This window comes from Phocoena phocoena, chromosome 7 (assembly GCF_963924675.1).
Source record: "Phocoena phocoena chromosome 7, mPhoPho1.1, whole genome shotgun sequence".
NCBI lineage: Eukaryota > Metazoa > Chordata > Mammalia > Artiodactyla > Phocoenidae > Phocoena > Phocoena phocoena.
In genome coordinates, this window is record NC_089225.1 from 77,537,110 (window position 1) to 77,562,846 (window position 25,737).

At 35.7% G+C, this 25,737-nt stretch overlaps 1 protein-coding gene and 1 non-coding gene across 3 annotated transcripts; both read left to right on the forward strand.

Moving 5' to 3' along the window:
- On the forward strand, positions 1 to 25,737 carry MOB4 (MOB family member 4, phocein). 2 transcript variants are annotated; one of them, XM_065880027.1, is made up of 8 exons: positions 1 to 89; positions 3,678 to 3,740; positions 12,846 to 12,946; positions 16,442 to 16,484; positions 16,674 to 16,760; positions 21,986 to 22,065; positions 23,428 to 23,539; positions 23,670 to 25,737. In XM_065880027.1, exons 1-8 carry the CDS (start codon positions 30 to 32, stop codon positions 23,799 to 23,801), a joined length of 678 nt encoding a protein of 225 aa, XP_065736099.1. In that variant the 5' UTR covers positions 1 to 29; the 3' UTR covers positions 23,802 to 25,737. The 2 variants fall into 2 exon arrangements, with proteins under 2 accessions (XP_065736099.1, XP_065736100.1); XM_065880028.1 differs by lacking the exon at positions 3,678 to 3,740 and having other exon boundaries at positions 30 to 89; positions 23,670 to 23,947.
- On the forward strand, positions 2,304 to 2,410 carry LOC136126193 (U6 spliceosomal RNA). Its single transcript, XR_010656083.1, has one exon. It is a non-coding gene; the product is annotated as a U6 spliceosomal RNA (small nuclear RNA).

Here is a 25,737-nt window from a genome sequence, read left to right on the forward strand (position 1 = left end):
CCGACTCCAGCCGCCCAGACTCTGGCACTATGGTCATGGCGGAGGGGACGGCAGTGCTGAGGCGGAACAGGCCGGGCACCAAGGCCCAGGTACTATCTCTGCACCTCTGGTGGAGGGGAGAGGGGACTCTTGGTGCCGAGCTGCGCCGCACCTGGAAGGTGGATGCTTCTGCGAGGAGGTTGGGCCGCGGCGACAGGCGGGCGGGCAGGGGCACTGGTGCCCGGCCTGCTCTTCCGGAGCCTCAGCCCCTCGGTTTGGCTGAGGCGGCGGCGGCCCGCGAGGCCTGCGGAGCTCCGATTGGACGGTGGGCGTGAGGGGCGCGTGGGGGCCGCTGAGGCCCGGGACTGGGAGCCTGTCAGCATTGACTGCTTGTCCTTGCTTCTCCCCTGATCCCCAGTGACCAGCTTCGGGGAGGGGCGCGGCCGGCCGGGTGGAGACCCCCGGGGTTCCGTTAGGGTCGGGGCTGCCAGGGTGGGAGGGGTGTAAGCAACAGCCTACCTCGTCCTGGTTTCCATTTCCTACCTGGCCTGTGACGTGCCCGACTTCTGCCGTCCAGCTTGTCTAGCCGGATCCGGGAGTCGGTAATTTACTTTATCCTCCTCCTCCTGCTGTTTGCCATTGACCACTTCTTTCCGTAGCTGTTCTCTGGTCCAGCAAGTTTTCATCATCAGGCTGGGACTTGTTAGATGCCATTCCTTGTGAATTTCCTTGTTACTATATGTGAAGCATAGGGAAAGAACTTATTATAATTTTATCACCTTTTAGTAGGGTAGTACTTGGGGTGAATTGGTGCTTATTTCAGTATTGATTCTTGGGATTTGCCAAAGACGGGATGCTTCACATTCTTAAAAAAATCAAATAGACCTCATCTGATTAATCTGCCAGGTAAAATGCCTTGCGATTGAGTACAGACTCCAAAATCGGAAGAGATGTGTTAAAAATGTAATTTTAAAGAGAAAGAGACGGAGGGGGAGGAAACCAGAAACAACCGTAGAGCTATGACAGTATGCCAGAGAATACATTTTAATATCTTGCACAGAATTTTGGAAAGGGAGTTCTTTCAAAGGGAACTTTTAGATACAGACAGCTTCCTAGATGCATGTTACAGAAAAGGGAACTGAAGCCCAGAGATTAGACTGCATTTGCTCAAGGTTGCAGTCTCCAGATTCGATTCTTAGTTCATTAATGACCTTTTCTTTTTAACAAGTTGCTTCTAGTTACTTGAATTTTAGAGTTTAATTGGGAAGCCTTTTTTTATAAAGTCACATGTGTCAGTTCTACTGGCAATTTTGTGGTCATACTACATGGAATTTATATATTATTTATGCTTTTACTGTTTCTAAACTTTCTTTATAAATGATCTTTTCTCAGATACCTTTAATTCTTTTTCTGTGGCAGCATTATTTCTGATTCTTTTAAGTGATCAACTTTTATGTTTTTAAATTCAGAAATGGACTTTTGTACTCACATTCTGAGAATCATCCATTTTTACTTATTCAAAAGTTCTTAATTTTGAAAGGTTAGAGAATCATAGATTTTTAACTCAATATTGTAACACACCTGTTTGCTGTGTTGTTATGAGTAAGTCACCTATAAGAAAACTCCTTTGCTTTTTTCCAGATGGTCATAGATCAAGGATGTTAAATAAAATGTATTAGAAAAGGTTAAGATTTTTTTTAAAAAGGACTATTTAAGCAGGATTCTGTCATATCCCTTGTCTATCACACTGATTTCCTTCAGTGAAAGGGGTCTATTCTAAAATGATTTATTTAGAACTATAATAGAGTAGGTAGAGTATCTTCCTCCTTTTTTTTTTTTAATTGGTTAGATTGGGTTATAAGCACAAAGTTGGTTTTCAGTAAATGTTTAACTGAATTAGATGAGAATGTTCATTAGGCTGGATTTTTGTCTCCTGTTTTTTTTTTTTTTTTAGAATATTTATTTGGTTGTGCCAGGTGTTAGTTGTGGCAGGCAAGCTCCTTAGTTGTGGCTCGCTGGCTCCTTAGTTGTGGCATGTGAATTCTTAGTTACGGCATGCATGTGGGATCTAGTTCCCTGACCAGGGACTGAACCCAGGCCCCCTGCACTGGGAGCGTGGAGTCTTAACCAGTGTGCCACCAGGGAAGTCCCTTGGCTCCTCTTTTAAGTGTTTAAAGTATATCACAGTTATGATGAGGCAAAGCATTTAATTTCCAATTAACTTTTTTACATCTTTTCTGTGTACCACTATATGTGTTTTCTAATATTTTAAAAACAAAATATTCTACAAACTATCTTTTCTTTTTCTTTAAAACGAAAGAATAGTGCTTGCTTCGGCAGCACATATACTAAAATTGGAACGATACAGAGAAGATTAGCATGGCCCCTGCGCAAGGATGACACGCAAATTCGTGAAGCGTTCCATATTTTTAAAAAAAAAAAAAAAACGAAAGAATAGGCAAAGCGTATTGATAGAAACAGTTTTCACTACAAATCAGAAAGGAAGAATTTAAAAACTACTTTCTGGTGATATGTAGATGATGTCTAGGAAAACACATCCTAGAACAATTTCCAGAAAGTTGTTTTTATTTCTTGACATTTTAAAATAAAGTTCATTTTCATTCAGATAAGGCAACTATTTAAAAAAAGATATGAAATGCTTAAGACACTTAAAAAGGTGTACCATACCCATCACCTACTCTAAGAACTAGGACATTACTAATATAGTTAAATCCCTTTGTATTGTGATATTCTGTCTTCTGCCCACTCCCAGCCAGTAATGGTGATTATCATTCCTTTTTTTTCCTTTATACTTTTATTATATATGCATTATATTCATAAGTATGTTTTGCACTTTCTTAAACTTTTATTCATGTGGTATCATGCACTGTATTCTGCAGCTTGCTCCAATTTTTGCTCATGGCCTTTGGAGACTTAATCCATGTTGATCGATACAGGGTTATGGATTGTTGGTTTACTACTACCTTTTCTCAGACATTTATTGAGTACCTACAATGCATTGGACAATGCGCACCTACAAGGGATATATTTCAGCAGTCAAATGGAAAGGTTCTTAACCACTTAGGGGAACGTCTATGAACTGAACTATCTATAGAGAAATTCAGAACCAGTGCAAAGTGATCCACAGAAATATTCCCCTTAAGAGAAGGTTGTTCTGTTTAGATGACTGCTTTTTGATGGAGCTCATATTTTGATTTAGAAATTTAAAACACCATTTGGAATTGGAATTATAATGTCTGTCTTAAATAATATTTATGGAGTAGTAACTACTACTAACTCTAGCTATTCTCTTTGGGTAAAAACTGATTCAGTTTTTTACTGCCTGGAGATTGTTTTTTTTCAGTATAACATTTAGAAAAATATTTAACTATCAAACAAAAAAGTGATAGGCTTATCAATTACATAATACATGAGAGGTTTATGGGAGCCATATTTGAGGGATTTGTGACTGAAAAAAGTATAGCTTATAGTTCAATTAAATAAAATCTTGGTGTTCATTTAAAACATTGAATAAAATTCCTTTAACTTATTCACTAATAATCACATTGTTTACCGTATGAGGGCTTTTCTTCTCTGGTATAACTTCGGATCTTTATTAAGAATTGAAATTAATCATAATAGTATTGCATCTTCTTTGTAACTTTGTACGTGCTTTAATCATGAAATTTTTTTTATAGGATTTCTATAATTGGCCTGATGAATCCTTTGATGAAATGGACAGTACACTAGCTGTTCAGCAGGTAATAACAATAGCTGCTTTTGCAACTCTAATAACCTAAGCATTTTATTTCCTTTGGCATAGTTAAATATTTCTGTAACTTTTAGCACAAACCAGAATCCATGGAATTAATGGGATACCTGTTTGAAACTTTTATCAAACCTCATTTTAAGATGGCATATTAGGGCTTCCCTGGTGGCACAGTGGTTAAGAATCTGCCTGCCAATGCAGGGGACAAGGGTTCAAGTCCTGGTCTGGGCAGATCCCACATGCCACAGAGCAACTAAGCCTGTGCGCCACAACTACTGAGCCTGCACTGTACAGCCCGCAAGCCACAACTACTGAAGTCCACATGCCTAGAGCCAGTGCCCCACAACACAAGAAGCCACTGCAATGAGAAGCCTGCACACTGCATCAAAGAGTAGCCCCCACTCACTGCAACTAGAGGAAGCCCGTGCACAGCAATGAAGACCCAACACAGCCATAAATAAATAAATAAATAAATTTATTTTAAAAAAGAATGTATTGTTCAATCAGCAAATATTTAATGGGCTAGCAAAGAGATAGGCCTTGTGGAGGATACAGAAATATAAACCTGGAGCTCTATGCCTGGAAATTGGCAAAAATTAAGAGGAAAAATGTGCACATATTTTTCCCTTTAAAAGTAGAGTTTTGTCCTGATACTTCGTTGAATTTGTTTATTAGTCCTAACTATTTTTTTGTGTAATCTTTTGGGTTTTCTACATATGAGATTATTTCATGTGCGAACAACTAAATTTACTTCTTTTCCAGTCTGGATGCCTTTTATTTCTTTTTCTTGCCTAATTGCTCTGGCTGGAATTTGCAGTAGTATTTTGAATAGACATGGCAACAGCAGGAATCCTTATCTTGTGCCTGGTCTTAGCAGAAAGCTTTCAGTCTTCCATGTTGAGTATGATGTTTGCTGTAGGTTTTTCATATTTGGCCTTTATTATGTTGAGTTAATTTCTTCTTATTTCTGGTTTGTCGAGTGTTTTTATCATAAAAAGGTGTTGAATTTTGTCAAATGCTTTTTCTGCACCAATTGAGATAATTGTATATTTTTTTCCCCTTCATTCTGTTAACATGGTATATTATATTGATCAATTTTTGTATGTTGAACCATCCTTGCATTCTAGGAATAAATCCCATTTGGTCATGGTATATAATTTTAATTTGCTGCCAAATTTGGTTTGCTAGGATTTTTGCATCAGTGTTCATAAGGGATATTGGTTTCTGGTTTTTTTAGAGTATCTTTGTCTGGCTTTCGTATTAGGAATGCTGCTGTAGTGGAGTTAGGAAGTATTCCCTTCTCTTCAATTTTTTGGAAGAGTTTGAGAAGGATTGATGTTAGTTCTTTAAATATTTAGTAAAATTCACCAGTGAAGCCGTCAGGTCCAGGGCTTTTCTTTGGTTGCACAACATTGTGAATGCAAGTAAGCCACAGAACCGTACACTTAAAAATGGTTAAAATGACTAACCTTTCCACATTGGATGGTTTTGGTACCCTTGTCAAAAGTCATTGGACTGTATATGTGAGAGTTTATTTTAGTTCCTCTATTCAGTTCCATTGGTTTATATGTGTATCCTTATGTCAGTACCACACTGTTTTGTTGTTGTTGTTTTTTGGCCACACAGCATGGGGGGATCTTAGTTCCCTAAACCAGGAATTGAACCCGTGCCCCCTGCAGTGGAAGCTCAGAGTCCTAACCACTGGACCACCAACGAATTCCCAGTACCCCACTATTTCGACTACTATAGCTTTGTAGTAAGTCTTGAAATTGGTAGATCTGTATCCTCCAACTTATGTTTTCTTCTTTTTTTTTTAAATTTATTTATTTTTGGCTGCGTTGGGTCTTTGTTGTTGCGCTTGGGCTTTCTCTAGATGCAGTGAGCAGGGGCTACTCTTCAGTGCACAGTCTTCTCATTGCAGTGGCTTCTCTTCTTGCAGAGCACGGGCTCTAGGTGCGCAGGCTTCAGTAGTTGTGGCTCCTGGTTCTAGAGTGCAGGCTCAGTAGATGTGGTGCATGGGCTTAGTTGCTCCACGGCATTTGGGATCTTCCCGGACCAGGGATTGAACCCTTGTCCCCTGCATTGGCAGGCCGATTCTCAACCACTGCGCCACCAGGGAAGCCCCCAATTTGTGTTTTCTTTTCAAGATTATTTTGGCTATTTGGTGCCCGTTGCAATTACATATAAATGTGAGAATCAGCTTTTCCATTTCTACAAAAAAGACTGTTGGAATTTTGATAGAGATTGCACAGAATATGTAGATTGCTTTAGGTTATGCAAGTTTTGAAGTTTTCAGTATGCAAGTATTTAATCTCCTGATTTAAACTTACTCCTAGGTATTTTATTCTTTCAGATACTGTTGTAGATGGAGTTGCTTTCTTTTTTTTTCTAATTTTTATTATCATTTTTTATTGAAGTAGAGTTGATTTGCAATGTTTCAGGTGTACAGCAAGGTGATTTAGTTGTATTTAGATGTAGATATATCAATATACAGGAGTTCCTTTCTTAATTTTCTTTTTGAATTGTTCATTGAAGGTGTATAGAAACACAACTGATTTTTGTATTTTGATCTTGTATCCTACTACTTCACTGAATTCATTTCTTTGCTTTATGAGCTTTCCTGTGGATTCTTTGGGATTTCTCTATATAGGATCATGTCATCTGTGCCTTTTATTCATTTATTTACTGTCTAATTGTTCTCGCTGGAATTTCAGTATTGAATAGCATGAAAACAGGCATCCTTGTCTCATTTATGATTTTTTTTTGGCGGCGGGGCCATGCTGTGTGGCTTGCAGGATCTTAGTTCCCCGACCAAGGATTGAACCCAGGCCGTTGGCAGTGAAAGCACAGAGTCCTAACCATTGGGCCACCAGGGAATTCCCTTATTTCTGATTTTTTTTTTTTTTTTTTGTGGTACGCGGGCCTCTCACTGCTGTGGCCTCTCCCGTTGCAGAGCACAGGCTCCAGACGCGCAGGCTCAGCGGCTATGGCTCACGGGCCCAGCCGCTCCACGGCATGTGGGATCTTCCCGGACCGGGGCACGAACCTGTGTCCCCTGCATCGGCAGGCAGACTCTTGACCACTGCGCCACCAGGGAAGCCCCCTTATTTCTGATTTTAGAGGGAAACCTTTCAGTTTTTCACCATTGAGTATGAGTAACATCATACCTGTGGGTTTTTCAAAATGCCCTTCATCATATTGAGGAAGTTCTCTCATATACCTAGTTTTCTGTTTTTGTCGTGAAGGGTGTTGGATTTTGTCAGATGACTTTTCTGCATTAATTGATATGCTTGTGTTTTTTCCTCTGTATATTAATGTAGTGTATTACATTGGTTAATTTTTTTTTTTTAATGTTGAACTACCTTTCATTCCTTGCAGCTTTCTTTTGATTCGTGTTTGTATGGTATATATTTTTTTCCATCCTTTTACTTTTTTTTTTTTTCTGATGCAGTTCCTTTATTATCAGGAAACAGTGTCATTATCAAATTTATCCTTTTACTTTTAACCTACTTATATCATTATATTTGAAGTAAGTTTCTCATAAACAGTATAGTTGGGTCATATTTCTTTGGTCTTTCTGACAGTCCTTGTCTTTTAACTGGTATATTTAGGCCATTTAATGTGAATATGGTTATTGATAGATATGTTTAGATTTAGAATTACCATTTTATTACTTGTTTTTAGTTTCCTCTTCTTTTTTCTGTTTCCTTTTTCTGCCTTTTTAAGGGTTATTTGAGCATTTTAGTATTCTATTTTAATTTATTCTAATTTTGATTGTATCTCATATAATTTTTTTGATGATTGCTCTAGAGATTACTAAGTTCATGCTTAACCCTTCAGTCTATTTAGAGTCAGTATTTTACTGCTTCAATTGAAATGTAGAAACTGTCATCATTTGGACCATTTTACTCTCCTCCTTTATGCTTTAGTTATGTATATTACATCTACATACATTGAAGACCCCACCAGACAATATTATATTTTTTGCTTTCATCTGCCAAACATATTTTAAAGATCAAGAGAAGAATGGTCTAATATATATTTATACCCAGATATTAATACAATTGCTGTTGCTCCTGATAGTCTAAGTTTCTTTCTGGTATTATTTTTTTCCTTCTAACTAAAGAGCTTCCTTTAGTAGTTCTTTTAGAGCCGTCTGCTGGCTAGGAATTCTCCTTAGCTTTAATTTTTTAATTTAATTTTATTTATTTTTTTGTACAGCAGATTCTTATTAGTTATCTATTTTATACATATTAGTGTTATATGTCAATCCCAATCTCCCAATTCATCCCACCACAATGAACCCCCTGCCACTTTCCCCCCTTGGTGTCCATATGTTTGTTCTCTACATCTGTATCTCTGATTCTGCCCTGCATACTGGTTCATCTGTACCATTTTTCTAGGTTCCACATATATGCGTTAATATATGACATTTGTTTTTCTCTTTCTGATTTACTTCACTCTGTATGACAGTCTCTAGATCCATCCACATCTCTACAAATGACCAAATTTCATTCCTTTTTATGGCTGAGTAATATTCCATTGTATATATGTATCATATCTTCTTTATCCATTTGTCTGTCGATGGGCATTTAGGTTCCTTCCATGACCTGGCTATTGTAAATAGTGCTGCAATGAATATTGGGGTGCATGTGTCTTTGAATTATGGTTTTCTCTGGGTATATGCCCAGTAGTGGGATTGCTGGATCATATGATAATTCTGTTTTTAGTTTTTTAAGGAACCTCCATACTGTTCTCCATAGTGGCTGTATCAATTTACATTCCCACCAGCATTGCAAGAGAGTTCTCTTTTCTCCACACCCTCTGCAGCATTTGTTGTTTGTAGATTTTCTGATGGTGCCCATTCTAACTGGTGTGAGGTGATACCTCATTGTAGCTTTGATTTGTATTTCTCTAATGATTAGTGATATTGAGCAGCTTTTCATGTGCTTCTTGGCCATCTGCATGTCTTGTTTGGAGAAATGTCTATTTAGGTCTTCTGCCCATTTTTTTGATTGGGTTGTTTGTTTTTTTAATGTTGAGCTGCATGAGCTGTTTATATATTTTGGAGATTAATCCTTTGTCCATTGATTCATTTGCAAATATTTTTCCCCCTTCTGAGGGTTGTTTTTTTGTCTTGTTTGTAGTATACTTTGCTTTGCAAAAGCTTTTAAGTTTCATTAGGTCTCATTTTTTTTTTTGTCTCATTTGTTTTTGTTTTTATTTCCATTACTCTAGGAGGTGGATCAAAAAAGATCTTGCTGTGATATATGTCAGTGTGCTTCCTATGTTTTCCTCTAAGAGTTTTATAGTGTCCGGTCTTACATTTAGGTTTCTAATTCATTTTGATTTTATTTTTGTGTATGGTGTTAGGGAGTGTTCTGATTTCATTCTTTTACATGTAGCCGTCCAGTTTTCCCAGCACCACTTATTGAAAAGACTGTCTTTTCTCCATTGTATATCCTTGCCTCCTTTGTCATAGATTAGTTGACCATAGGTGCGTGGGTTTATCTCTGGGCTTTCAATCCTGTTCCATTGATCTATATTTCTGTTTTTGTGCCAGTATCATATTGTCTTGATTACTGTAGCTTTGTAGTATAATCTGAAGTCACAGAGACTGATACATCCAGCTCGGTTTTTTTCTCTCAAGACCACTTTGGCTATTCGGGGTCTTTTGTGTCTCTATACAAATTTTAAGATTTTATGTTCTAGCTGTGTAAAAAATTCCATTGGTAGTTTGATAGGGATTGCATTGAATCTGTAGATTGCTTTGGGTAGTATAGTCATTTTCACAATATTGATTCTTCCAATCCAAGAACATGGTATATCTCTCCATCTGTTTGCGTCATCTTTGATTTCTTTCATCAGTGTCTTATAGTTTTCTGAGTGTAGGTCTTTTACCTCCTTATGTAGGTTTTATTCCTACATATTGTATTCTTTTTGTTGCAATGGTGAATGGGATTGTTGCCTTAATTTCTCTTTCTGATATTTCATTGTTAGTGTATAGGAATGTAAGAGATTTCTGTGTATTAATTTTGTATCCTGCAACTTTACCAAATTCATTGATTAGCTCTAGTAGTTTTCTGGTGGCATCTTTAGGATTCTCTATGTATAGTATCATGTGATCAGCAAACAGTGACAGTTTTACTTCTTCTTTTCCAGCTTGTATTCCTTTTATTTCTTTTAATTCTCTGATTGCCATGGCTTGGACTTCAAAAACTGTGTTGAATAATAGTGGCAAGAGTGGACATCCTTGTCTTGTTCCTGATCGTAGAAGAAATGCTTTCAGTTTTTCACCATTGAGAATGATGTTTGCTGTGGGTCTGTCATATATGGCCTTTATTATGTTGAGGTATGTTCCCTCTATGCCCATTTTCTGGAGAGTTTTTATCATAAATGGGTGTTGAATTTTGTCAAAAGCTTTTTCTGCATCTATTGAGATGATCATATGGTTTTTATTCTTCATGGTGTATCATACTAATTGATTTGCGTATACTGAAGAATCCTTGCATCCCTGGGATAAATCCCACTCGTGGTGTATGATCCTTTTTAAGTGTTGTTGGATTCTGTTTGCTAGTATTTAGTTGAGGATTTTTGCATACATATTCATCAGTGATATTGGTCTGTAATTTTCTTTTTTTGTAGTGTCTTTGTCTGGTTTTGGTATCAGGGTGATGATGGCCTCATAGAATGAGTTTGAGAGTTTTCCTTCCTCTGCAATTTTTTGGAAGAGTTTGAGAAGGATGGGTGTTAGCTCTTCTCTAAATGTTTGATAGAGTTCACCTGTGAAGCCATCTGGTCCTGGACTTTTGTTTGTTGGAAGATTTTTAAGCACAGTTTCAATTTCATTACTTGTGATTGGTCTGTTTATATTTTCTGTTTCTTCCTGGTTCAGTCTTGGAAGGTTATACCTTTCTAAAAATTTGTCCATTCCTTCCAGGTTGTCCATTTAATTGGCATAGAGTTGCTTATAGTAGTCTCTTAGGATGCTTTGTATTTCTGTGGTGTCTGTTGTAACTTGTCCTTTTTCATTTCTAATTTTATTGATTTGAGTCCTCTCCCTCTTATTCTTGATGAGTCTTGCTAAAGGTTTATCAATTTTGTTTATCATCTCAAGGAACCAGTTTTTAGTTTTATTGATCTTTGCTATTGTTTTCTTTGTTTCTATTTCATTTATTTCTACTCTGATCTTTGTGATTTCTTTCCTTCTACGAACTTTGGGTTTTGTTTGTTCTTCTTTCTCTAGTTCCTTTAGGTGTAAGGTTAGATTGTTTGTTTGAGATTTTTCTTGTTTCTTGAGGTAGGCTTGTATTGCTATAAACTTCCCTCTTAGAACTGCTTTTACTGCATCCCATAGGTTTTGGATCATCGTGTTTTCGTTGTAATTTGTCTCTAGGTATTTTCTGATTTCCTCTTTGATTTGTTCAGTGATCTCTTGGTTATTTAGTAACGTATTGTTTAGCCACCATGCATTGAGTTTTTAAAGTTTTTTTCCCTGTAATTGATTTCTAATCTCATAGCGTTGTGGTTGGAAAAGATGCTTGATATGATTTGAATTTTCTTAAATTTACTGAGGCTTGATTTGTGACCCAAGATGTGATCTGTTCTGGAGAATGTTCTGTGTGCACTTGAGAAGAAAATGTAATCTGCTGTTTTTGGATGGAATGTCCTATAAATATCAGTTAAATCTGGTGTATTGTATCACTTAAAGCTTGTGTTTCCATATTAATTTCCTGTTTGCATGATCTGTCCATTGGTGTAAGTAAGGTGTTAAAGTTCCCAGCTATTATTGTGTTACTGTCGATTTCCTCTTTTATAGCTGTTAGCAGTTGCCTTATGTATTGAGGTGCTCCTATGTTGGGTGCATATATGTTTATAACTGTTATATCTTCTTCTAAAGTTGATCCCTTGATCATTATATAGTGTCCTTCCTTGTCTCTTGTAACATTCTTTATTTTAAAGTCTATTTTATCTGATATGAGTATTGCTATTCCAGCTTTGTTTGATTTCTATTTGCATGGAATATCTTTTTCCATTCCTTCACTTTCAGTCTGTATGTGTCCCTAGGTCTGAAGTGGGTCTCTTGTAGACATCATATATATGGGTCTTTTTTTTTGTATCCATTCAGTGAGCCTGTGTCTTTTGGTTAGATCATTTAATCCATTCACGTTTAAGGTAATTATCGATATGTATGTTCCTGTACCATTTTCTTAATTGTTATGGGTTTGTTTTTGTAGGTCCTTTTCTTCTCTTGCATTTCCCACTTAGAGAAGTTCCTTTAGCATTTGTTGTAGAGCTGGTTTGTTGGTGCTGAATTCTCTTAGCTTTTGCTTGTCTGTAAAGCTTTTCATTTCTCCATCGAATCTGAATGAGATCCTTGCTGGGTAGAGTAATCTTGGTTGTAGTTGCTTCCCTTTCATCACTTTAAATATATCACTTAAATATATGTAAGCTTCCTAATGGCGGGTACGGGTGGTGGGTAGAGTTGGTTGTTACTCTGGTGGGCAGAGCTCAGTAAACCTCCGTAGTTTTCTTTCATCTGAAAATATCTTTATCTTCATTCCTGAAGGGTATTTTTGCTAGATACAGAGGTTGACATTTCTTTTCTTTCAGCACTTTAAACGTGTTCTGCCATTTCCTCCTGTCATCTGTGTTTTCTGGTGAGAAAGCTGCACTCATTTGAATCCTTTTTCTATAGGTCATTTGTCTCTTTTCGCTGGATTCTTTACACACACACACACACACACACACACACACACACACACTCACCCCCACTGGCTTCTTTATCTTTAGTTTTTGTCAGTTTGATTACCTCTGGGCATGGATTTCTTTGGATTTTCTTGTTCGGTGTTTACTCTGCTTTTTCTTATTGTGGTAAAATATATATAACATAAAATTTATCATTTTTGCCATTTTTAAGTGTACAATTCTGTGGCATTAAGTACATTCACATTGTTGTGCAACCATTACCACCTCCATCTCCAGAACTTTTTCATCTTCCCCAACTGAAACTCTGTACCCATTAAACAATAATAACTCTCATAAGATTTACCATGTAGTATATTTTAATTAACTGTAAGAACTTCTTTGTTTGTAGTATATTCAACAGAACATAAGAGCAGATTGTTCCAATATTGACAAAATTCTTGAACCACCTGAAGGCCAAGATGAAGGTGTATGGAAGTATGAACATTTAAGGTAGGTCTTTATTATGTATCAAAATAGTAATAGTACTCCTAGTAGTAAAAAATAACCTTTAATATTAATGATGATTATGAATCATAAATTAGTTAACTACAGACCAAAAAGCAAAGTTCTAAAGCTTTTACGTTTTTAAGTTATAAAGTTTTCAACATTGTTATTTACTCATTGTTTTCTATATTTATGGATTTGGGCCTTATTATCTTTTTACATGGTTTTCCTTAATTACATCATTTAATCACAGATGCATTATTTCCATGTGCTTACTCATTTCTACTACCTACTATTTATCTACTTTATTTCTCTCTAGAGGTCCTAGTCTAGACTTGGTAGCTGACGAGTTACCTGGTAACTAGTGTGAACTTCCAGTCTTTTGTTTGGTAAATGGAGATTAATTATAATCCTGAAGTAAGAAGTTTTAGAGCTTTTCATAATATCCTTTGAATGAGAAAATTGATTTCTAATGAATCATGAGTTAACTTTAGAAGCACTTGTATTCTGAAGCTACTAGGTTATTTCTTGAAGTTATAAACTTTCCATTGTAAATGGGAGCTAGGATGAGTTGATACATTAAAAATAGAGGGTGTTGTATGAGATACGTGTTCATCAGAGTTTGTTACTTTGAGTTGATTTTTAGATAATAAGGTGGAGTAGAGATATGACTTTTCCTGAATAAATTAGACCACATTTCCTGTGATGAGTGCCTCAATTTGTAGACAAGGTACTTTTTCTGTTGTTTTGTTTTGATGCTATAGGCTTGTCTAGATATTGTTAAGACAGTGTCTTGTCATAACCTTTCAGCAGTTTCAGGATGCTGAGACTTCTTTGTAATCTGCCATTTTCTTGGGCAAGTCACTTGACTACTTGATCGAGTTTTTTTTTTTTTAATACATCTCGATGCATGATAATTGAAAGCATGAGTGTGTAGATGTTATGCCATTCTTATAAATATAGAGAGCACTTTAGTATAATATATCCTCTGTCTTTTTTAAATCAGCTTTGAAAATAACTACTTCCTTACCTATGGGATTAATGATGAAAATAAGCAAGTGTGTTTTTTTCACTGTAAGCATAATTCCTAAAAAGTGAGGGTTCGTTTTATTTATTTATTTATTTATTTATTGCGTTACGCGGGCCTCTCACTGTTGTGGCCTCTCCCGTTGCGGAGCACAGGCTCCGGACGTGCAGACTCAGCGGCCATGGCTCACGGGCCCAGCCGCTTCGCGGCATGTGGGATCCTCCCAGACCCGGGCACGAACCCGTGTCGCCTGCATCAGCAGGTGGACTCTCAACCACCGTGCCACCAGGGAAGCCCAATTTTAATTTACAAGGTTTTTATTTCAGATCTAAGAAAGACATTTTCCTCCCTATTTAACTTAGACTATGAAATATGCATTATACAAAACTTGTAAAATCTTTCTTATTCATATTCCATTTGTCCTGGTGCTATTGTTATTACTTTTGGGGTTTTTTGATATTAACCACTTTTTTGTTTTGTATAATTTATGTATTATATATGACATATATATTGTTTTGTCTCTTTATTATAGTGTATACATCTTTATAGTTGACCAAGAAGAGTTTTAAAAGCAGTTTGATTTTTTTTTTGCATGTGCTTAATGTTACTGATTTGAGGCTTAATACTTGCTGTTACTGATTAATGCAGTTGATTATATTATGATGTTAATGGGAATTGAATCATGACCTCAGTCAAATCTCCCACTACTCCCTACTGAATATTTGTAATTGGGAAAAGATGCCCCTTCCTCTGAGTGGCTGTAATCCCATGCTAGTATGCATGGCTTAGTGACTAGAGTGTAGACTAGATTTCAGCTCTGGCTTGTCTTTTCAGCTGCATAACTATGTGTGTTATTCCTATACTGAATTAACTTGAAGCTGTTAGGTTTGCACTATTTGCCACAGATTGTACCTATAGCACTGCCAAATCAGTTAGCTTAATTTTCCTGTTGGCCATAAGTAGGTTGGACTAGATGAGAAACTTGTTTATCACCACCTGTCTTTATTACCACTTAGTAGAAAACAACTCAGAAACACATAACATGCAACTTACAGATATGGGGCAGTAGAGGACTATGTGGTGATTCAGAAATATAGTTATTTGTATAATCTAAGAACAGCATTATTAGGCATCTGGAAAGGAAGTACAGTTATAGACAACTGAAAATTTGACCCTTGTTTTTTACTTCGCTTTCTTCTATTTTAATGTATGTTATAAATAAATAAATAAATAAATATAGTTTTCCTTTCACATATGTGCAGTGTTTTGGGTTTTTTGTTTTTCTTTTGGAACTCTCTTTTATCTTCTAATTATAGGTTTTAGCCTTGCATATTTGTGGAACGAAAGTGTATTCATTTGTTTGATGGGGAAACATAGCGATTAATTTGATAGATTTTTAGAGGGAACACATTCAGTACTTTGACAACATAAAGTATCTTTATGACATAAAGGATTAATTGTCTTTTCATATCAAATAGCAAGTCTGTATAAAAATGATCTAAATGTCATATAATTTGCTCCATTTTCATTTATTCAAAAATATTTCTTGAGCACTTAACTATTGTAGGAACAATCCAAGCATTATTCTAGGCTTTATAATTCTCAGTTTGGCAATTTTAGAGGGAAAGTAAGTCATGAAAAAATGCCCAAGATCTATTAAGTGATGAAAAAGCAAGTTATGAAATTGTGTATGATATGATTCCAATATATTTTAATCTATCCAGAGAAAATCAGATTTGCATGTAAACAATAACTATCTTTTGGGAAGAGGTCATGGAAGTACGGAGGACTTTCCTGTTTTATATTTTGTATTTGGTCCTATTTGGAGTTTTTAGAAGGAGCATGTTGTTTGTAATCAGAATAAAACCTGTATAATGTATAGGAATATAAAATGTCTAGTCTTTCTTCTGATTATCTGTATACAGATATGTACACACACATGAATTTTTACATAACTGGAATCTTACTGTGATATAAGTATATATCCTTTGTATGTTTATGTAATACCAACATTTCACTACTCTCCAATTGCTAATCATTTATAATGTTTCAAAGAAATTTTTTATGTATATAGTTTCAGTGAACATCTTTATACATATGTCTGCATTGCAGTTCTGATTATTTCATTAGAATAGATTCTTAGGAGAATGACTTAGTTAAAAATATATATACTTTGTAAGAGTCTTGGTAAATATTTTCAAAGTATTTCTCAGAAAAATTATACCAGTTTCCAGTGTGTAACAGTAATCAACTCACTGAACTCTGATATTGAACATTACTGTTAGGGTTGTTAGTTTTGGGTTTCGTTTACTAATGTGTATGTCTTTGTAAGGAATGTGCCATGTAAGTTCAGGCGGTGTTGATAATGATGATGATGGAGGAAGAATGGTACTGATGGGATTCTGTTTTTACAATTAATATTCTAAAAATAATATGGAGGATAAGACTTTTCATTTATATATTTACATTTTTAGGCAATTCTGTCTTGAGCTAAATGGACTTGCTGTCAAACTTCAGGTAATATTTTAAGTTAAAGCTATAATTGAAAGTTCTGATTTTTTTTTTCTGTTTTTGTAAATTAATGTGCTTACAAAGACTTACCCAAATTTTTAATTTATTCTAGAATTTTACATGAAATGTAGCAACTCAGATGATAAACTTTTTCATTATTATTTTACATATTAATAAATGTAACTATTTTAACAGAGTGAATGCCATCCAGATACATGCACTCAGATGACAGCAACTGAACAATGGATTTTTCTTTGTGCAGCTCATAAAACGCCAAAAGAGGTGAGAATTTATGAAATAGAATGACTAATAAAATCATCATAACCTAAATCTCTTTAAGATGGTGGTAGACAAATTTTTTGAGTTTTTAGGTCACTGTTTATTTTGCCCTTTGGTTTAGAGTTCTTTGCTGCAAGGTCATTGGTACAGTGCTACTTTAGGGTTTCTTGTGATTAGTATCTTTTTAAAAAATTTTAATTGAAATTATCATTGACCTACACTGTGTTAGTTTCAGGTGTATGACATAGTGATTCGATATTTCTGTACATTGCAAAATGGTCACCATGATAAGTTTAGTTACCATCTGTCACCATACAAAATTATTACAATAGTATTGAGAGTATTCTTCATGTTGTACATTTCATCCGTGTGACTCATTCATTTTGTAATTGGAAGTTTATACCTCTTAATCTTCCTTACCTATTTCACTCCTCCTACCTTCCCTCTGGCAACCACCTTTGTTCTCTATGTCTATGACTGCTTCTGTTTTGTTGTTTGTTCATTTGTCTTGTTTTTTAGATTCCACGTATAAGTGAAATCATATGGTATTTGTCTTTCTCTGTCTGACTTATTTCACTTAGCTTAGTAGCCTCTAGGTCCATCCATGTTGTCACAAATGGCAAAATTTCATTCTTTTTTATGCTAGTGTGTATACATACCACATATTCCTTATCTTTTCATCTAATCAGTGGACACTTAAGTTGCTTCCATATCTTGGCTACTGTAAGTAATGCTGCAGTGAACATGGGAGTGCATATATCTGTTCGAATTAGTGTTTTTGTTTTCTTTGGAAAAATACCCAGGAGTGAATTGCTGGCTCATATGGCAGTTCCATTTTTAATGTTTTGAGGAACTGCCATCCTGTTTTCCATAGTGGTATCAATTTACATTCCCTCCAACAGTGCATGAGGGTTCCCATTTCTCCTCATCAGTACTAATTTGTTGTCTTTTTTTTTAAGTCTTTTTTTTTAACTTTTTATTTTATATTGGAGTATAGCCAATTGTGTCTTTTTGATAATAGTCATCTTTTTAAAAAATTATTTATTTATTTATGGCTGCATTGGGTCTTCGTTGCTGCGCGCGGGCTTTCTCCAGTTGCGGCAAGTGGGGGCTACTCTTTGTTGCATTGTGTGGGCTTCTCATTGTGGTGGCTTCTCTTGTTGCAGAGCACGGGCTCTAGGCACACAGGCTTCAGTAGTTGTGGCACATGGGCTCAGTAGTTGTGGCTCACAGGCTCCAGAGTGCAGGCTCAGTAGTTGTGGTACATGGACTTAGTTGCTCCGCGGCATGCGGGATCTTCCCAGACCAGGGCTGGAACCCATGTCCCCTGCGTTGGCAGGTGGATTCTTAACCACTGCTCCACCAGGGAAGCCTGATAATAGTCTTTTTTAAAATATTTATTTACTTATTTATTTTTTGGCTGCATCGGGTCTTAGTTGTGGCAAGTAGGATCATTTGTTGTGGCGCATGGGCTCTTTGTTGCTGTGTGTGGGCTTCTCTCTAGTTGTGGTGCACAGGCTCCAGAGTGTGTAGGCTCAGTAGTTGCAGCATGCGGGCTCTCTAGTTGTGGCACACGGGCTCCAGAGCGCACAAGCTCTGTAGTTGTGGTGTGTGGGCTTCAGAGCACATGGACTCTGTAGTTGTGGTGGCAGGCTTAGTTGCCCCACGGCATGTGGGATCTTAGTTCCCCAACCAGGGATTGAACCAGCATCCCCTGCATTGCAAGATGGATTCTCAACCACTGGACCACCAGGGAAGTCCCCAATAATAGTCTTTTTGGCAAGTGTGAGTTGATATCTCATTGTGGTTTGATTTGCATTTCCCTGATGATTAGTGATGTTGAGCATCTTTTCCTGTGTCTGTTGGCTATCTGTATGTCTTCTTTGGGAAAATGTCTATTCAGATCTTCTGCCCATTTTTTAATCTGGTTGTCAAAGAGTGTATTGCCTATGTTTTCTTCTAGGAGTTTTATGGTTTCCCACCTCACATTTAAGTCTTAAATACAGTTTGAGTTTAGTTTTGTATATGGTGTGAGAAAGTCATCCAGTTTGACTCTTTTGCATGTAGCTCTCCAGTTTTCCCAGCACCATTTATTGAAGAGGCTCTCTTTTCCCCATTATGTATTGCCTCTTTTGTAATAGATAATTGACCATGTAAGTGTGGACTCTCTATTCTGTTCCATTGATCTATATGTCTATTTTTGTGCCTGTACCATAGTGTTTTGATTACTGTAGATTTGTAATATAGATTCAAATCAGGGCACCTGATATCTCCAGCTTTGTTGTTCTTTCTTAAGATCGTTTTAGCTATTTGGGGTCTTTTGTGTTTCCATACAAATTTTAACATTATTTGTTTTAGTTCTGTGAAAAATGCCATAGGTATTTTGATAAGGATTACTTTGAATATGTAGATTGCCTTTGGTAGTACAGTCATTTTAACAGTAATAATTCTTACAATCCATGAACACAGTGTATCTTTCCATTTGTGTAGTATCATTTTTCATAATTGGACAATTGAATGGGCTAGAACTTATGATTCACTGGCTATGACAGAATAACACCTGTCATATGGTGTGTAATGGGTGAGATGCACTAGTTCAGATTTTTGGTTTAGTCTTAATGTCTTTTGATAGGAATAACTGTTGGTGAGTACTAGTTGATTCTTAGTCTGTCAAGTAGAAATGTTACTTTTGAACTTTATAGGTCAATATTTTTTCTCTACATTTCATTAATATTTCTTACTACTTATTTGAAACCTACCATAATGATTTTCCTCTCCATAATTGTTCTTACCTTGAAAAACTTATTCATGTTATTTTCTCCTTATTTAGTTTTTGTCAAGGCGAGAGTATAGGAAGTAGCAATTTTTAGAGAACATTTTTTGTTTTAAATAATTCCTTCATGTTATCTAACACCTAGTACACATTCAGTTTTCCTTAGTTGTCTCAAAAGTGTCGTTTACAACTGGTTTGTTTAAACTATGCATTGCATTTCCTTTGATCTGCATTCCCTTTTAATCTGTAGTAATTAGTTTTTGCTTGACATTGACTCATTGAAAATAGTTAAGTTAGGCCTGTGCCGTAGGATTATAGACCTTTAGGTGATCATTATATTGACAGACCTCTAAGGCTTAAAGACAGGTAATTCTCTAGTTGAAAAATCAATATTTTATGTTCTTTTGTTTGAAAAGGCAAATTCTCCAAAATAAGAAATATCTGATACCTAAGCTAGTAGTACTTATTTTTTAAGACTGACTTCACTCATGGTGTTACTTTTTTTGAGTTAATAAATTGAAGCAGTGTTAAGGTTGTGTACATTTTACGTCTGGGAAAATCATAGCAGTTTCATTGATAATTCACTGAAATTGGCTACATAGTATAGTAAATGATGTGATAATTCCAATTAGGAAACTGAATCCAAAAAGCTAGTTTCATTTTGGCAAATAGTAAAGATGCATTATTCTCACTTTATTTATTTTTTAATATATTTATTTACTTAATTTATTTTTGGTTGTGTTGGGTCTTCGTTGCTGTGCGCGGGCTTTCTCTAGTTGCAGCGAGCAGGGGCTCCTCTTCATCGCGGTGTACAGGCTTCTCATTGCGGTAGCTTCTCTTGTTATGGATCGTGGGCTCTAGGCGCGCAGGCTTAAGTAGTTGTGGCGCTTGGGCTTAGTTGCTCCGTGGCATGTGGGATCTTCCCAGACCTGGGCTCGAACCCGTGTCTCCTGCATTGACAGGTGGATTCTTAACCACTGCGCCATCAGGGAAGTCCCTAGAAATTTTTAAATTAAATATGTAGCTTCCATGCTGACTTAAAGGTTGTAAAAGTGTCCCATGGTACACCCAAATGACCAATATGAATGAGAAACACAGTGACTTGGGATATTTGTTTTTGACCAAGTCACCTGTAATCATATATATGGAGAAAGATACTTTTTTCAGTAAATACTGCTCATGTTCCTATTTTAGGCAGTGAGTCTACTAGCTATAAATTCCTGTGGATGTATAGTTAGAAAAATACTTTTTTTTTGGTTTAGATAATCTTTATGTATTTGCCATGTTCTATACTAAGCCATATTTAGTAGTTACTGCATTTTTAAACACCAGTTTCATTCTCAACGGTTGAAAAATATTCTAATTACTAGGTAGAACTAGAGTCATTTTTATTTCTTTCTCTAGTTTATTTTTTCCTTCTTCGTTCCCTGGTTCATTCTCAGTCTTCCTTTCTTTTGATGCTTCTCCCTCTCTGCCTTCAGAAGAACTGAAAGAGAATTACTTTATAGTTTTATTTTTCCTTTAATAGGTTTGCTGATTTGCCATGAGACAAATAGGTTTCATTGTTTCTGATAAATGAAATAGTACTAAGACAGGTTTATTAAAATATAAAGGAACTTCAGATTTCGTATTAAATTGCAAAGGAAGAAAATTTTTGAGAGAGCTGCTAGATTGGTAACAGGGTACCAGCAACATAATAAGGCATGCTTTTTAAGATGTAAGGAGGCAGTGATCTCTGGAGGTATTTGTGAAGTGAAAGAGGCTGCTGGGCCACTCGGTAAAGTATAAATCAGTGGACTAGGAATCGGGGTATCTGGGTTATGGTTTTTAAGTCCTTCTTCCTAACTGTATCATCTTGCATAAGTCATTGACCGATAGTCAAGGGTAGTCCCTGTTGCTGTGCATCATTCTTCAGGGGTTCTCCCTGTTATGCTTCAGAGTTGGGATATTTGCATGCTTGCTTACTTGAATCTCTGTTGTTACAGAGTTAGCCTCCTCTTAGACAGCATGCCTAAAAAGCAGACTTTCCTAAGTTGGACTGCTTGTTTTTTGAAGTATTCCTTACCTTTGCCTATAGACTTCTAAGATCTGGCAAGAAACCTGTACGTATTCTGCAAACTGATCAGCCTCAGTTTCCTCATAGCCAGAGGGTTAGATTAGATAATCAGGTGTTCTTCCCAGCTCTAAGCATTGTTTTCTTCTAGGTACAATATTGAGAGTGAGAAATTGGGGGACTGATTCACTTATTTTCTAGAAGCCAGGTATTATAGTTGAAGGGGATAATAAAGCCTTATTTATTGACATAACATTGAATTTTACAGTCATTCTGATATTGTAAGGAACTTTTTCTTAGACTATGCTCAGGGTTTTTGGAATAAGACGCGTAAGTAATAATATATCTAATTTTAGAGGTAGAGCTCTTTGTTGATGCATTTTTATATCCTTTCTTTTATAGTGTCCTGCTATAGACTATACTAGACACACACTTGATGGTGCTGCATGTCTTCTGAATAGCAATAAATATTTTCCCAGCAGGTAAACAAAACTTAAACATGGTGCTAAACTTTTTGGATTTAATTTTAAAGATTGCTGTTTTTAAAACTAAAACTAGTTTGCTTGTTAATACATTGTATTCTTTAAACTGTTTTTTTTAACCTATTATATTTTTGACTTGTTCAGAATTATTCAAGTTTTGAAATTAAGATTGTGGTTAAACTAAAGGCATCAGGACTCAGCTCCTGAATCTCACAGGCCAGTTCAGTTCCTGCTGCTGTGCGTCATTTTCCAGGGCTCTCCCTTCATGCTTTAGAGTTGGGAGTTTTACACACTTGCTTACTTGAATCTCTGTGGTAGAGAGAGGCATCCTCTTAGCATGCCTAAAGAGCAGATTTTCCTAAGTTGGACTGCTTATATATTTTTTTCTAAGTATGTTCTATGTATTTCTGGAGTATTTTTTAATTGTATAGTTGATTTACAATGTTGTATTAATTACTGCTGTACAGCAAAGTGACTCAGTTATACATATATATACATTCTTTTTCATATTCTTTTCCATTATGGTTTATCACAGGATATTGAATATAGTTCCCTGTGCTATAGAGTAGGACCTTGTTGTTTATCCATTCTATATATACCAGTTTGCATCTGCTAATCCCAAACTCCCAATCCATCCCTCTCCTAATCTCCTCCCCCTTGGCAACCACCAGTCTCTTCTCTGTTGGGACTGCTTATTTTTGAAGGAGTCCTTATCCTTGCCTTCAGATTTTTAAGATCTGAGAGGAAGTGTGTGCATACTGTAATATAGTATTGGTGAGGTTTGTGACTGGCCTTTTATTCTATTAAGATATTTATTACCAGGTGGATAGATTTGGAGACTTTTCCCCAATATCACTGACTTCAAAGGGTTCATATAAAATAGGTAAAAAATAACAGTTTTTGCCTTGGTATCCTATGTACATTTTTTTAAAAATCAGAAATATGTAGGCAGTTTTTATTTCTCACACACACACGAAAAAGAATTGAATTCTGTAGAATAAAACAATAATTCTTTCAGTAGTTTTAATTAGCTCTAGTGGACAGAGTGTTAATGTCATAAACATATATTTTAGTAAGTTTTGTTTTATCAGGATTTGTTTTAATTGCATTAAACTTTAACAAAGTTTCAGAGCTATAATACTGAATTTCTTGGGCAGTGTGGTTAGGTAGAAAGAGTACTGCCCCAGGAGTGAAGAACAGGGGTTTTAGTCCTGCCCTTGCCACTTACTAGTGCTGTGACCTGGACTGGTCACTTACTTACCCTGGTGTCAGTTTCTGCACTTGTGAATTGAGAAGATTGGACTATACTGTTCCTAAGATCTGTCCAGCTCTATAAATCTATGATTTCTTATCTATTTCTAGGGTTAGCATAAAGGAATCATCTGTAGCAAAACTAGGATCAGTATGCCGTAGGATTTACAGAATATTTTCACATGCTTATTTTCATCACCGGCAGATATTTGATGAATATGAAGTAAGTATATTTCACTAATTGTCCTGATACGTTCTTATCAGAATGACAATAATAAATGTTGATATTATGTCTCATTTATTTGGTTTTGAGTAGTAAATTGAAATGACATATTTTTTTTCCCTCTCTACAGAATGAAACATTTTTGTGTCATCGGTTTACTAAATTTGTGATGAAATATAATTTGATGTCCAAGGATAACCTGATTGTACCAATTTTAGAAGAAGAAGTTCAGAATTCAGTTTCTGGGGAAAGCGAAGCATGAAGGGAATCATATAGAAAAAAATGTACTGATCACATAATTAACATTAATTATGTACTGTATATATATCATTTTAGACACATCAATCACGTATCCATATTATAGCTTCTTTGTTTAGTATAGGTTTTTGTATGCTGAGTGTTGCCTTTTAAAATGGGAAATACTTTTTAAGTTATTCATGAGCTGTATATTCACTGGTGTGGCACTCATCGTTTTTAAATAAGATTAGTATTATCTGTTTATAATGCCCGTTAATAAAAGAATTTACAGTTTGGTAAAATTGCTGCTAAACAATCATTGGATCACAATCCTCATCAAATAAACACATCTATGAAAAAGATGAGTGAGCTTGAGGTTTCACACAAGCCATTTACTAAAGAGATAGTAATGTTTTCCTTTGGTTTTATACCTGAGTTTTGATATTCTAGAAAATTCTGTAGCACATAGTTCAGTCTTAACTGTTAAGTTTTCCAAAGTGAGATAAAAGTGTTTTTAAATTCTGTTTATACTTTTTGATATATATATATGATTATGTGTATGTCCAAATATAAATGCAAATGAAGCATTAGTAATACTTAAATAATCTTACTATGCTACATAAAGTATATTCTAGACCAGCATACTTGGAAAGGATTTATCTTTCTGTTCAGTGGACTGTTACATACAAGATGATAACGATAAAAGCGTGTAATTGATGTTCCCACTGGAAACCTGCCCTGTCCTTCCCTTCTCTTCATTTCCCTTAACTCTCTCCCCAAAGTACATTAGCTGAGAAGCTTTTCACCAGACTGTGATTTAGTGGTGGCTTATACCTATTTATATTTGTATTAATTGCCTACAGATTATACCTCATATTAGCAATTACACTACAGGAAAAAATGTACTGGCATAGGCTCGTGCTTATCTTTGCTTTGTGAAATTGTTCTAACTACTTGGAGAACAGTCTTTAAAATAGTTTGACTCTTACTATTAGTAATATTAATCTTTTCTTCTAACCATCTAGGCAGCACTTAAATAGAGTTGAAAAATATTGTAGTATTTATTTTACACCCCTTCCCCACAAAGTTTATGTTTGAATTATATGCACATGTAAGATTTTTTGCAATAATTCACAGGTTCCAAAGGTATTGCTGAACGCTCATACGTTTTTTGGATTTTGTTATAATTCAGCGTCTTAAGAAGGCTTCAACTGTAGATTTTACAGTCTTACCTACTGAATGCAATTTTTTACAAAAGCACTGGAGGTCTTAATTGCTAAACTGGTTGTAACAAGGCACTAAGGGTAAAAAAAAAAATTGTACATGTAGTGAAGAAAATATTTAAATCCATCTTTTGAACAGAATTAACAAAGGAACTTCTTTTTCATTTGAGTGGGTTATTTTCAAATGAAGATTAAAATGTAGTCATCTTGATTTTTTTTTCAAATTGGAGGAAATAATTTATACCATATTATGAGACAAGTATATACAGCAAAAATGTGGAAAACAGTACCGTCCTGAGAGTTTGTATATATATTTATGCCTTCCAATCCTGCCAGTATATTTGGCTTTGAACAATGCTATCCCAGCAGCCAGTCATTACCCCAACCCATAACTAACTTTGAAGAAGTTTTATGTTCACAGTGAAAAGAATATTGACTTTGAAATGATGCATTTATATTAATGTTACTATGAACCAGTGGGAATAGTAATTTTCACACAAACTTGCTAAATATTGGGAGACTAAACTACTAAGTTAATAAATTATATATAGTATAATATAGCTGTTCTCTCTAGACAAAGTCTCACAATGGATTTCTGTTGCTTGACTATTTTCTTAGTGAACATTTGAACTAAGGCAGTGGCTGGGATTGGTGATCTGGCTAAATACTTTGAAACATATTTTGAATAATATAACTCGGTGTTACTAGGGGAATAAAATATGATTTTTTTCTTACTCA